This window comes from Peromyscus leucopus, chromosome 1, assembly GCF_004664715.2.
Source record: "Peromyscus leucopus breed LL Stock chromosome 1, UCI_PerLeu_2.1, whole genome shotgun sequence".
Taxonomy (NCBI): Eukaryota; Metazoa; Chordata; class Mammalia; order Rodentia; family Cricetidae; genus Peromyscus; species Peromyscus leucopus.
In genome coordinates, this window is record NC_051063.1 from 20,983,730 (window position 1) to 20,997,153 (window position 13,424).

At 42.3% G+C, this 13,424-nt stretch overlaps 1 protein-coding gene across 4 annotated transcripts in view; it reads left to right on the plus strand.

Annotated features, from left to right (window-relative positions):
* Vldlr (very low density lipoprotein receptor) overlaps nt 1-12,279 on the plus strand; it is a 33,697-nt gene extending 21,418 nt beyond the window's left edge. For 2 of the 4 annotated variants that reach the window (XM_028894304.2, XM_028894286.2), the window contains 15 exons: nt 785-1,156; nt 1,241-1,363; nt 1,453-1,575; nt 2,171-2,290; nt 2,394-2,519; nt 2,998-3,169; nt 3,750-3,968; nt 5,388-5,506; nt 6,092-6,231; nt 6,517-6,658; nt 7,884-8,030; nt 8,917-9,000; nt 9,340-9,420; nt 10,326-10,495; nt 11,627-12,279. In XM_028894304.2, the coding sequence (XP_028750137.1) occupies nt 785-1,156; nt 1,241-1,363; nt 1,453-1,575; nt 2,171-2,290; nt 2,394-2,519; nt 2,998-3,169; nt 3,750-3,968; nt 5,388-5,506; nt 6,092-6,231; nt 6,517-6,658; nt 7,884-8,030; nt 8,917-9,000; nt 9,340-9,420; nt 10,326-10,495; nt 11,627-11,662 (2,174 nt within the window). In that variant the 3' untranslated portion in view covers nt 11,663-12,279. The remainder of the gene's footprint in view (nt 1-784; nt 1,157-1,240; nt 1,364-1,452; nt 1,576-2,170; nt 2,291-2,393; nt 2,520-2,997; nt 3,170-3,749; nt 3,969-5,387; nt 5,507-6,091; nt 6,232-6,516; nt 6,659-7,883; nt 8,031-8,916; nt 9,001-9,339; nt 9,421-10,325; nt 10,496-11,626) is intronic. The other 2 variants (XM_028894310.2, XM_028894296.2) reach the window with 1 other exon arrangement.
* Nucleotides 12,280-13,424: the final 1,145 nt, after the last annotated feature.

Here is a 13,424-nt window from a genome sequence, read left to right on the forward strand (position 1 = left end):
ATAGACTCGAGCTTCATCCATTGCCATGGCAAGCCCTGGAGCTGCCGAACATTTCCCTCGCAAATCTACACTTTGCTTCCCAAGAGAGTCGTGGTCTCCTTTCACCAATTACCACCAAATTGTGACCTTGGTATGTTTGGCAGGAATTTAAATCAAAACCTAAACTGGCTACTGTGACTACTTTGTCATGACTAGCATGCAGAGTTGCTAGGCTGTGATTCTGGTCCTAGCAGTGGAAAAAAAATCTGAAAATTATTAAGATGGTATTCCTAATGTTTATTTAAAGAACCCAAAAGAAAGGAACCATGTAGAATGTTCTTTGGTTTGTTTCTTTTTGGATAGTGCCTTAATATCCATTTTACATTGCCCATATATAGCTGATACATATTCTCAGCTAGTGATGTGGTTTGGGCTGACATATAATAGGTTGGTCTAGGTATAACTCTGCCTTCCAAAATGAAGTCCCTGAAACCAGCTTAAGATATTGATCACTGTCCCTTTAAGTGTCAGTTGTGGGTCTCATCTCAAATTAGTTTCTAGCCTTCTACTGTTTTCTTGGTCCTTTATTTCTGCTCTTATATATAGTATGGCTGCATCTTATTTTATACTGTGAAACTGTTTTGTCATATTTCAGAAACTTGTTCTCAATATAATAGCACTATAGCTTTTACGTTCAAAAGCTAAAGTTACTCATCAAAGATCAATACATTTGATTTGGTGATGAGAGGCTTGTATAAAAAGCAGATGCTGATGTACTTTCAACGGGACATCTTCCCTCCGACAGGCAACATAACATGTAGTGCTGATGAGTTCACTTGCTCCAGCGGCCGCTGTGTCTCCAGGAATTTTGTATGTAATGGCCAGGATGACTGTGATGATGGCAGTGACGAGCTGGACTGTGCCCCACCGACCTGCGGGGCTCATGAGTTCCAGTGCAGCACCTCTTCCTGCATCCCCCTCAGCTGGGTGTGTGATGATGACGCAGATTGTTCTGACCAGTCGGACGAGTCTCTTGAACAGTGTGGCCGTCAGCCAGTGATACATACCAAATGTCCCGCCAGCGAGATCCAGTGTGGCTCTGGCGAGTGCATTCACAAAAAATGGCGATGCGATGGAGACCCTGACTGCAAGGATGGCAGTGATGAGGTCAACTGCCGTAAGTAACTTTCCAGTTCTCTTCCATGCATCGGCTGGGGACCCTTTGACTGGCTTCATCCCATTGTGTTACCTCCTTCCACAGCATCTCGAACCTGCAGACCTGACCAGTTTGAGTGTGAAGACGGTAGCTGCATCCATGGCAGCAGGCAGTGCAACGGCATCCGAGACTGTGTTGATGGCTCTGATGAAATCAACTGCAAAAACGGTGAGGTTCTCTCCATCGTGTTCGGGGAGACCGTTGGTTGCACTGGTTGGACCAACAATGGGACTTCTCTCCTGTGTTTGGTGTTATAGTCAATCAGTGCTTGGGCCCTGGAAAGTTCAAGTGCAGAAGTGGAGAATGCATAGACATCAGCAAAGTGTGTGACCAGGAGCAGGACTGCAGAGACTGGAGTGATGAGCCCCTGAAGGAATGCAGTAAGTGAGGGGCTTGCTTGAGGCCAGAGTTGGGGGGTTCCCTTCAGTCCGTCGGAGCCAACGCCGTTTGGACCCTGCTTGATGCCCTGTTGAACTCAGAATGAACTAAAATTTAATATAAGCTTGACAATAAAGTCTTATGACATGGGATTCCACCCAGTGGCAAACTTACCCTGAGTTTAGAAACTCCTTAAAATAACTAAAATTGATAGCATCATGAGTAAATCCTGCATAACTAACTGGTCGCCTACCATCCAGCCTGAAACATTTATCTACAGAACAAATAATCAGATCTTAGAAAGGCCAGCAGCAGCAACCTGAGTTTGAATGTGAATAAGACAACTATCAATTAAGAGTAAGATGTCGTACTAATTTGGACTTTGAGTTTTGAAACAGAAAAAAAAAAAATGAGCAGTTGAAGTTGGGAGGGAAATGTGTGTGCAGCATCTTCAGAGAGTTGGATGGGGTATGGAACGGGAGATAAGATCAAAATCCATTGTATCTGTATATGGAAGTCTCAAAGAAGAAATCTAAAATTTTATATTAAAAACCAAGACTAAGCTGCCAGGTGACTTTTGCTACCCTTTTATTCCAGATATCAATGAATGCTTGGTCAATAATGGTGGCTGTTCCCACATCTGCAAAGACCTAGTTATAGGCTATGAATGTGACTGCGCAGCTGGGTTTGAACTGATAGATAGGAAAACCTGTGGAGGTGAGTGGAAGCAAAGAGCCTGGCCCCTGGAGGACATGGGAAAGAACAACATGCATCTAGTAAGGCAGAGGAACAGCAAGACTAATTCTAATTTCCCTCCTAGATATTGATGAATGCCAAAATCCGGGGATCTGCAGTCAAATTTGTATCAACTTAAAAGGCGGTTACAAGTGTGAATGTAGTCGTGGCTATCAAATGGATCTTGCCACTGGCGTGTGCAAGGCAGTAGGTAAATGGACTTGGGCTGGTGTTGCTCTGGTACCTTTATGAGTTAGTGATTCTAAAAGGTACAGCCGGTGACTGCAGCAGTCAACCTACACATAAAGTCGTACCCCAGAGCAATGCTACTAAACTAGCGCAGCAGGATAACTTAAGGCAGATCACCTTCCCGTGCATCTGCCTTGGTCTTTCCTTTTGATTGGATACTATGAAGACTCTCCACATTCACTTCCTTTTTGCTTCTGGAACTGAGCACAATGCAAACAAATATCTTTTTTATCAGCCACCCTACTGTTGAATGCTGTAACCCCAGGACTGCCTTCCTAAATAGGGTAGAAGTACTTACGGGCCCAGGGGGCTTGAACTCCAGGCTGGGTACTACTGAGATGTTCAGCATTATCTTTAGAAATGGTCCTCTGTGGAGAGGCAGTGACTTAGAAGATCTTGCTTTATAGCAAAACTAAATCAACCTGGCTTATGTCTTATAGGCAGAGAGCCAAGTCTGATCTTCACTAATCGAAGAGACATCAGGAAGATTGGCCTAGAGAGGAAGGAATACATCCAACTTGTAGAACAACTAAGAAACACAGTGGCTCTCGATGCTGACATTGCAGCTCAGAAGCTATTTTGGGCTGATCTAAGCCAAAAGGCCATCTTCAGGTAACTTTCACTTGCATTCCTGACATCCAAACATATAAGTCACTGTCATTGGGCCTATGGAAAAGATTGGGGTAGGGAATGGGGCTTCTGTTGTCGCTGGCTCCAGTCTACCATCTAGTCAGTTGGGAGTATTAAACCCAACACTGGTTTTCCAGCTAATAAGTTACTGTCGGCTGTTATTTAGGAATGAATCATTGTCCATGAAGGAAAAGGTGACAATGCCTGCAGATGACACCAGAATTCCTCATATTTTCTCCTTCTATAGTTGTGAACTGTCTTCTCCTGCTAACAAACAAAAATGATGGTAGTAGCTTCTCCTCAGTGGAAACTGTAGACCTGATGATGGCTGCTGAGTTAAATGCTTTTCTTGCATCTAGAATACATAACCACAACTAGACAAGCTACAATATTGCTAGTTTTCCATCCCTAAGCAACATGGCTGAATAATTTTAGTGGATAGCTGTGGGGTTCCTAGGGTCCTTTCTGAATAAAGTCCTTGACCATTTTATAAGCAGAAAGTCCATTCTCCGGGGTCCAATGGTGACAACTTTTAAATTTCTTGTGACCTATTCTGTTTCAGTGCCTCAATTGATGACAAGGTTGGTAGACATTTTAAAATGATCGACAATGTCTATAATCCTGCAGCCATTGCTGTTGATTGGGTGTACAAGACCATCTACTGGACTGATGCGGCTTCTAAGACTATTTCAGTAGCTACCCTAGACGGAGCCAAGAGGAAGTTCCTGTTTAATTCTGACTTGCGAGAGCCTGCCTCCATAGCTGTGGACCCGTTGTCTGGGTTCGTATTCTATGTTTTACTTCACTTAGCCTTTTGAGTGCTAGCCACGTAGGTTGGGAGCTTATCTCATGCATCCTAAGAGTGCCCAGGAACAGAATTATCTGGTTCAAGACATCAATGACACTGTTCACTGTCCAGCTCATCCCACTTTTCCCTGTACACCTCCAGCTAACTCCCTTTCTTGCTTTATCTCATGTCTTCTCTCTCTCTCTCTCTCTCTCTCTCACACACACACACACACACACACACACACACACACACAATTTATGTATCTTTATGAAATCTAGGAAAGATTTCATAGTAGGAAAAATAGATGTGATATTTATTCTTGGAGTCTTACTATACCTAATATGATCACCTCCAGTTTCCTCCATTTTCCTCAAAATGACATAATTTCCTTCCTCTTTATGGGTAAATAAAACTCCATTATGTACATGATAAACTTGAATGAAAAGATCTTGAGACCAATCATGATGCATAATGAAAGTACACTAGTAAAAAGAAAAATGTTGTGAGTAACAAAATACAGAGCAGTCCTGGAGCAGCCCTTGTGTATGATGTCCCTCCCAATCTCACTCCTGACTGTCCAGGTGCATGACAGCATTAGTGAGGCTTTAAATTTCATGTATGACATACACCAAAAGTGATGTCTGAATCCTTTGTCCACCCAGATTCTATACAAATAATGTGTGTGTATGTGTGTGTGTGTGAGAGAGACAGAGAGACAGAGAGACACACAGAGACACACACAGAGAGAGAGAGAGAACACTTTGCTGGGTTAGTAGCTCTGGGTAGTCAAATCCAGGACTCAAAGAAAACACTGGCATTTGTATAACCCTGTCCCCTCAAGGCTTCCGTCTAAAAATACAAATTGTGTGAAAGTTCAATTGAAAGGAACAGACTATTGTCAAAATGTTTCACTAAGGCAGGCAGCTTGGAAAAAGTCGACTATAGTCATCACAGTTGGTCCCTGTGAAATATTATCAGAACATAATCCCCCAGCTCCTTCTATAGAGCTTACAGAAAAGGCATCCTTCATAGATCTGAAAGGATATGTCTTTAGAAAGAAAATGTACAACCTTGGGACTTTGGGCTGATACTTACACATCAGACCAACACAGACTAACACAGCTATAACCTGGACATTATATTATTGTCTCCCGTAGTTCTGAGGAGTAGATCCAGAGCCTCATGCATGGTGAGCCAGGTGCTCTACCACCGAGCTGTGCCTCCAACCCCTGTCCATTCTCGCTGTTCAATTTCATGTACACAAAACATATGTAGAGCCTTGAGCATCAGCCTTTATCTTGAGAGCCTCAAGCACAAGAGTTTTCTGTGGCCCCATTAAGCTTTGGATTTAAGTCACAACTTTCTTTCTTCTTAGCCACTAAGGCACGTTTCTGGTTTAACTCTTCCCAGCTTTGTTTACTGGTCAGACTGGGGCGAGCCAGCTAAAATAGAAAAAGCAGGGATGAATGGATTTGATAGGCGTCCACTGGTAACCGAGGACATCCAATGGCCTAATGGAATTACACTTGGTATGTATGTCCTTCTCGCTCCTTCACTGGTAACTCCCTTCATTGTGTTCAAATGTATGCTCATTGTAAATTTGAAATGAGGCTCCTAGTTCCGTCTATAGCCGGAGAGAGGGGCTGAACAAACATGGTGGACTTAACAAATTACAGGTGCCAGGATGGCTGGCTTGTCAGCTAGTTGGTCTAATATACAATGGAAACTCAGTGAATCTTGGATCTCTGGGGTTTTCATATGGAACACCACAGGCATGGGTGCCTTAGCCTTTCCTGGGAGTTAACTTGCAACTGTTTCCTTCTGAATTATCTGGAAGAAGTGAAAAATACAAGCCTTTTAAAAACCACTTTCTATAAAGTAACATATCCCCAGTCAGTGACTTTGAGAGTCTTAGAAATCCCATTGCCACCATCCCCCCCACCCTCCCCACAAAGAGAATGCAGATACAGGTTCTATCACCGGCTTCACAAGTATTATGGTGTCCCCATTAAGAACTCTTGATAGAAAAGAAACCAGAATAGATTCTTTGGATATTTTTAAATAGAAGTCAGAACATCCACAGCTCATATTGTGTCGATTATCTTCTTGCCTAGACCTCATCAAAAGCCGCCTCTACTGGCTTGATTCCAAGCTGCACATGCTGTCTAGTGTGGACTTGGATGGCCAAGATCGCAGGATAGTACTCAAGTCTCTGGAGTTCCTAGCTCATCCACTTGCACTCACAATATTTGAGGTAAGACATGCACCTCACATCTAAGAGGACACTATTAGAACAGGTGCCTGAAAAGAGGAGGGAACAGCAGGCAACTGAAAAACTTTTACCTAATGACTGGTACATGTTGGACACTAAGTCCTCAAAGAACTTCAAGAAACATGAACTTCTCTTACCCGTCATACACAATGTCCCAGAGAACCATTCAATAACCTTAGCCCATTACATGATGAATAAATCATGATATTAGATTTTGATTTGTGCTAATCTTGGATGCGCATGCTAATTGTCAGGGTTCTGTTTTAGGATCGTGTCTACTGGATAGATGGAGAAAATGAAGCAGTGTATGGTGCCAATAAGTTCACTGGGTCAGAGCTGGCTACTCTAGTCAATAACCTCAACGATGCCCAAGACATCATTGTCTACCATGAACTCGTTCAGCCATCAGGTAACATGAGAAACCCACTCCTTAATGACCATGCTAAAGGAGTAGTGTGATCTAGCACCTACTACCTACTGGCTCCTTAGCTACTCAACCTCCTTTAAAATGTCTTCTTGCCCTCTTGAACTCTAGGCTAACCTCCACACCTGATGTCTGATATTTTATTCCAGCCATCTTGGAAAAATGACTTCTGAGTCAGCTCTTGGCTCTTTTCAACCCTAGTGGCATAGTTTTCATCTCGATTTCTTCTAGATTCCCATTGCTAAGCCTACTGTACGAGCTTGCGCAGTAGCCTTCAGGCCACAGATTCTCCTTATGATTTGTTTTCTAGGTTTGTTGTAACAAAGTACCACAAATCGGGTGCCTTAAACAACAGAAATTTACTGCCTCACAATTCTGGAATCTGAAAGTCCTAAGACAAGGTGTTAGTAGATCGGTTCCTTTCAGGGACTTGAGGGAAGGCTCTATCCCAGACCTCTCTTCTTGGCTTGAAGATGGCCATTTCTCCCAGTGTCTAGTCACACTTTTTTTTTTTTTTAATATATGCTGCTGCCCATATTTCATCTTCTGAGGACACTGGAAACTTGAGGTTAAGACCTACCCCAAAGACCTCATCTTAACATGATTACCTCTGGCAATACCCTATCTGCAAATAAGGTTGCATTCTAAGACATTGGCAGTTAGGACTTCAATGTGCGAATTTTATAGAGACACACAACTTAACCCATAATACCTATTCTTCCCCATGGCACATCTTATACAGGACTTAACAAATCATCAAACGTATCTATCTAGTCATGTTTTCTCCTGCCCAGAACACTGGCTTGCCTATCAAATGAGACCCTCACATCTCCCTGTGGCTGAGCTCCCATTCACTTTGTAGGAGTTAGTCAATATAATTCCAGGAAAACATGACTTGTCTCCTTCTTCTGACCCTTCACTCTAAGCTTTGAACAAACAGTATGAGCCAGGCCTGGTCCCTCACCTCCCTCCACACCAACCCGTGGAAGACATAACTCTCACTCTACTTCCAAGAAACCCTGACTCTGGTATCTTTAGAGCATGTTTCCAGTACATTGATTGATACCCATTCAACATCAGTGATGGACAGTCTGCAGGGATGTTAGTCTCACCTGAAAGATTGACAGAGTACACAAAGTTAAGCTCCATTGAGACTATAGATAGTTAACATTGCAATGCCTATTTTAAAGGACCTTTTTCTCCTGACTAGGTAAAAATTGGTGTGAAGAAGATATGGAGAATGGAGGATGTGAATACCTCTGCCTGCCAGCACCACAGATTAGTGACCACTCTCCGAAATATACCTGTTCCTGTCCCAATGGGTACAGTCTCGAGGAGAATGGACGAGCGTGTCAAAGTAAGGCTTTCTGCATCTCAGCAATAGGCAAGACACATAACAAGCACTAAAAGACACTGTCTATGACAATTTGCCTGGAGTCTAGAGATTCTGTTGTAGTTTTGAAATTGATTACAGAATATTAGGTGGTGGTGTTGCACAACAGGCATTTGTATCAGTACGTTGGAGCTGACATGTGCCCCATTTCAACATCAGATGAGTTTATCAATGACCAAAGTGTCGATGTGTCACACACTGATTTGTACCCATCACTCTGTAACACCCCTGAGCTAGCCAATGTTCAGGTACTTCAAGTCCTCCACAAAAGGCAGAATAAAAACACTGAAGACATTTGAGGAAGGAGGCCATGGTTGCAGGATACTTACAGACCTCAGTAGATTGACAGAAATTTAAGCTCTCGGGTAGTCAGAACTTGAATTTTAATGTTTTGTTCTCAGCTTTTGATTAAGCAGTGGGCTGAACTTGCTTATTGTAAGCCAAGTGCTCACACAGTGATGTCTTAATTAGCATCATTCTGCATCAGGATTTCCTGAGAAAATAGGTGCAGGACCACTTGATGTGCATACCACACCAGAGCATTTTTAGAACATCTGTGGTTCTTCAGGAGCCTGGGGTTTTGTTGAGAGGTAATCTGTGTGGCTGTGAATCTTTCTGCATTGTCAAATTCCACATGCTGACTGCCCTGCCCAAAGTTTTGTGTTTCTGGTTTTTGCTTGAAGCTGGCTAGTTCTCTCCATTCAGATACATCCACTTTACAACTTAGTTCTACAATGGGTTGTCACTTTTCCTGGAGTTGAAATGACCCTCCAACATGATTTCTCTGGACTATGCAGCCAGCCACACAGGAACCTTAGCCTTAACCAGGTTCTTGGTTTTTATAATCCAGGTACTTCAACTCCTGTGACTTACAGTGAGACAAAAGATATCAACACAACAGATATTCTACGTACTAGTGGACTGGTTCCTGGAGGTATTGGGTCCAGTACTGCAAACTGTTAATCTCAACTAACTGCCGCTTAAACAATTAATGCAGCCTTTAACTACTGGTTCTGCCCCAACTGGCTACTTGTGTCTGAAGTCCAAAGATTTCAGAACCTGTGTATCCTGGATTTCTCTGACTTATTTAAACCTGTTGGTGAAATGGCCGTGTAACTCAAATAATTCTAATCCCAAGTTTTTCTGGTATGGAATTATAGTGGATACTAGAGATTAATATTAGGTACAAAGGTTTGAGGACATCTACCTGATGGGTAGATTTCTAAGTCTTAATTCAAATCATGATAGACGGATTCCTTGTATGTCCTTGTAGGGATCAATGTGACCACAGCAGTATCAGAGGTCAGTGTTCCCCCAAAAGGAACTTCAGCTGCCTGGGCCATCCTTCCTCTCTGTAAGTACATTCGCTTCTCATATAGACAATTCTAGTTCATCGAAAGCCACCTTTCTGTGGTCTCTTACACTATCATAACACATGAGACACTGAATTGCATTCACTCCCTCAACTGTCTGGTACCTACTCTTCAGTAGTATCTTTCACGTGACAGTGGACTCCAGTGAACATTCACCAATTCCCTAAAAGGTCTTAACTGCTTTCTGGGTTGAGCTTGTTAGCCTTGCTTATCTCTACATAGAGGAAGCTAGTTTAGCAAGAATTTTGTTCTAGTGCCATTTGTTGTATATAATGACCACAAAGAGGTCAACAAAGGTTCAAATGCTTTTTTGACAGAGTTGTAAAATTCATAAAGAGTAAATTTTTGTGGGGGAGGGTTTTTTTTTTTTTCCTTTTCGGCAAGAAGTTTCTTTGTAGAGCCCTGGAACTAGCTCTATAGACCAGGCCTCGAACTCACAGAGACCCACCTGCCTCTGCCTCTGAATGTTGGGATTAAAGGCGTGCACCACCACTGCCTGGCCATAAAGGATAAATTTAAAGTAAAGTTTTTTAAACTCAGGGGAAGGGGTCCTCTAAAGCTGCTTTCAGGCATGTGAAGTCTAAGGCACTTTGATTTAATGGCTCCTTTGACCTAGCTTACTGGTTTCTCTAATACACCAGGACCACTTGATTGGCACTCCAAAGGCTTCTGTGATTTTCATGAAGGTGGCCAGGGTTGTGACTCAGGACTCTGTACTTCACCCAGTGTGTAAAACCCCAGTATAAATATTCACACAACCACTGGGCTGGACTTACTTCAAAATTTTGTGTCATCTGTATTCCACCTTCCCTAAAACATGGAACTTTCATTAACGTCAGTTACCATAGATCAATGCCTATTAAACTTCACTGCTGATGTTTTTCAGTGCTCTTGGTAATGGCAGCAGTAGGTGGCTACTTGATGTGGCGGAACTGGCAACATAAAAACATGAAAAGCATGAACTTCGACAATCCTGTGTACTTAAAGACCACTGAAGAGGACCTCTCAATAGACATTGGTAGACACAGTGCTTCTGTGGGACACACGTACCCAGCAGTAAGTCTTCTTTGTCTGTATTTACTGTGGCTTGGCATGAGTCTCTTCAAAGGAGACCAGAACCTCTAGTTATGGGTACCTGGGCTGGGAAGGATCATGGAGTCCTGGACACTTTATCCACTGGCTACATGTTAGATGCTAAATGTCTGGCCCAATAAAATAGTCAGCCGATCAGCATCTCACCCCCAGAGGAAGGCAGGTAAGTCCTATTCCTCATTATTTTAGATTATAAAAATGACATGTAAATCGCAGTATGAACCAACTGGCTTGTTTTTAAACTTCAATTCCTGCATCCTGGATAGCTAAAGGTAAATCAGGGTGGTCCTATGAGGATCGTGTATAGAGGAGTTGGCTGAAAGCCAATAGCTTGAGTAAGATTCAATTAGCCTAAAGGACCAAATGCTTTCCTTCAAGAGGTGCTCCATCCCACCCAGGAGAGCCAGCTTTCCGCAGGAGCAGCAGCTGCAATCATTTGTTCCTCCCCTCAAGACCCAAGTACACATTCAGCCTCTACTTTAGGACCATGCTGAGTGAAACATGCTGAACAGGGGCACTGCCCTTGCCCATTCTCCAGGGGAACATGGAATAGTGTTCAGTCCATGTTAGGTGTCTTTCACATTTGTTTCCAAGATTTATACTTCTTAGAATCAGGCACACTGTTTTTGTTTGTTTGTTTTCTTCTAGCAAGCAGGTGTAGGTTAACTATCCCTTATTTGAAATACTTGGTGGTAGAAGTGTTCAGGGTTGTTTTTTTTTTTTAAGGGAGTATGGATTTTGGAATTTTTGCATACACAGAAAGTCTGAACCAAAAAAAATCCATTTGGTTCACGTATTCTTATACACATAGTCTAAGATATTTTACACAACATTTTAATGTGTGTTCATTTTGATCACAACCAATAACATAAGGTGAGGTGTGGAATTTTCTATTTATAGTGTCATAGTGGCACTCAGAGAATTTCAGATTTTGGAGCTCTTTTGGATTTCATATTTTCAGGTTGGGAACAAATACAATTCATGTATCTGGCCTTCAGTTCTTTGCATCTGTGAATAGCCAACCCAAGTCCACTTCATAGAGCTGATAACAGGGATTAACCACCAAGCTCACCTGAACCTTTTTCTTCTCTGCAGATATCAGTTGTAAGCACAGATGATGATCTGGCTTGACCTCTGAATAAGTCTTGACCTCTGAGGTCTAAGCCAACAACACTCCACTCCAGAATGGTAACCGAACCAGCGCTGAAGTCGCCTTTCTTCCTCCCATCTGGAAGAACATCAAGATATCTTTCCATGGATCAAGTTTGTGTACTTGACCATTTTTATATTACTTTTGTAAATATTCTTGGTCACATTCTACTTCAGCTTTGGATGTGGTTACCAAGTATCTGTAACCCTTGGATCTCTAGACAGTATTGCCATCTCTGGCCAAATATGCACTTTCCCTAGAAAGCCATAGTCCAGCAATGAACCTTGTGCTATAGTGAATCCCACCTGTACATACATTGTATAGGCCACCTGTACATATCCCAGAGAACAATCACTATTCTTAAGCACTTTGAAGATATTTCTATGTAAATTATTGTAAACTTTTTCAATGGTTGGGACAATGGCAATAGGATAAAACGGGTTACTAAGATGAAATTGCCAAAAAAAAAAATTTGTAAACTAATTTTGTACGTATGAATGAAATCTTTGACCTCTGTGGAGGTTTACAAAGACTGACTTCAAACTACTGTACATTTTTTTTCAAGTGCTAAAAAATTAAACCACACAGCTTAACCATGGTTTTGATTATTCCTCTAAAATGAACTGGGAACAGCCTGTGTATCACCAAATGTTCTAGATATTTGAGCTATAGCTCTTGGTGTTGTATACCTAGCCTATAATTGGACTAGCATCTTTTACAACCAAGTGCTAACTAAAGAAATAGCTACCATTTAATATTTGTTCCCCCGAATTTATCAACCTTCCCTCCTTCCTTCCTTCCTTCCTTCCTTCCTTCCTTCCTTCCTTCCTTCCTTCCTTCCTTCCTTCTTTCTTTCTTTGCTGGCCTCAGGCTTGCAGTGTTCCTGCCTCAGCTTCCTAACCTCAAGGATTACATGTCTCATGTCTGTACCACTACACCCAGCTGACGTATTTCTTATTTTATAAAAGACACTGTCTTCCCAGAATTCCTTTTGCTTGCAGAAGATTCCCATTCCTTCTCTTTTTTTCACAATGATCTAGAATCCATGCTAAGATTCCCACAAGTTCTCGTGCTTTGTTGTTCATGTTCTGTCATGAATTGTAGGTCAAAGATAAGTGCCTTCCACGGCATAGGGAAGGGTTTACTCTAACAAGAGCCTGACTTGTCTTACCGTGAAGATGAGTAGGAAGGATACTAGGCAGCATTGTTGTTAAACAGTCTAAGTTGTGGTTCTCAGCATGCCCCCAGGATCAGCAGTATCACCGATAGGAACTTAACAGAAATGAAAATTCTTGGGCCTCACCCCAAACCTACTTAATCAGAAACCCCAGTAATGGGGACCAGGAAACTCTTCATATAGTTCTGATATAACCTAAAGTTTGATACAAACTATTCTTATGTGGCTTCATGGAGATCATAATTGTAATGTGTTCAACACATTGCCAGTCTATAGCATCAGACATGTAGACATGTTCTTCCTATGGAGAATTTGTGTGGAGAACAGCTGGGGAGTTGGAGGTGGAAAAGGGTACTGTGTCAGGGGAGAGTTTTCTGAGTTTTCCATCACATTGGCCATCACGTCCTTACTCTGACATCTCAAGACATCTAAAAGTGAAGAAAGATGCAAGGCTTAAAGCACAGATGAGATGCTCCAGTAACTCCACTGTGAGGTGGGCACAGTAGAAAGGGCACTGGTTCCTTGGGGATGAGATGGCTGAGCTAGCATCTAAAACAGACAAGGTC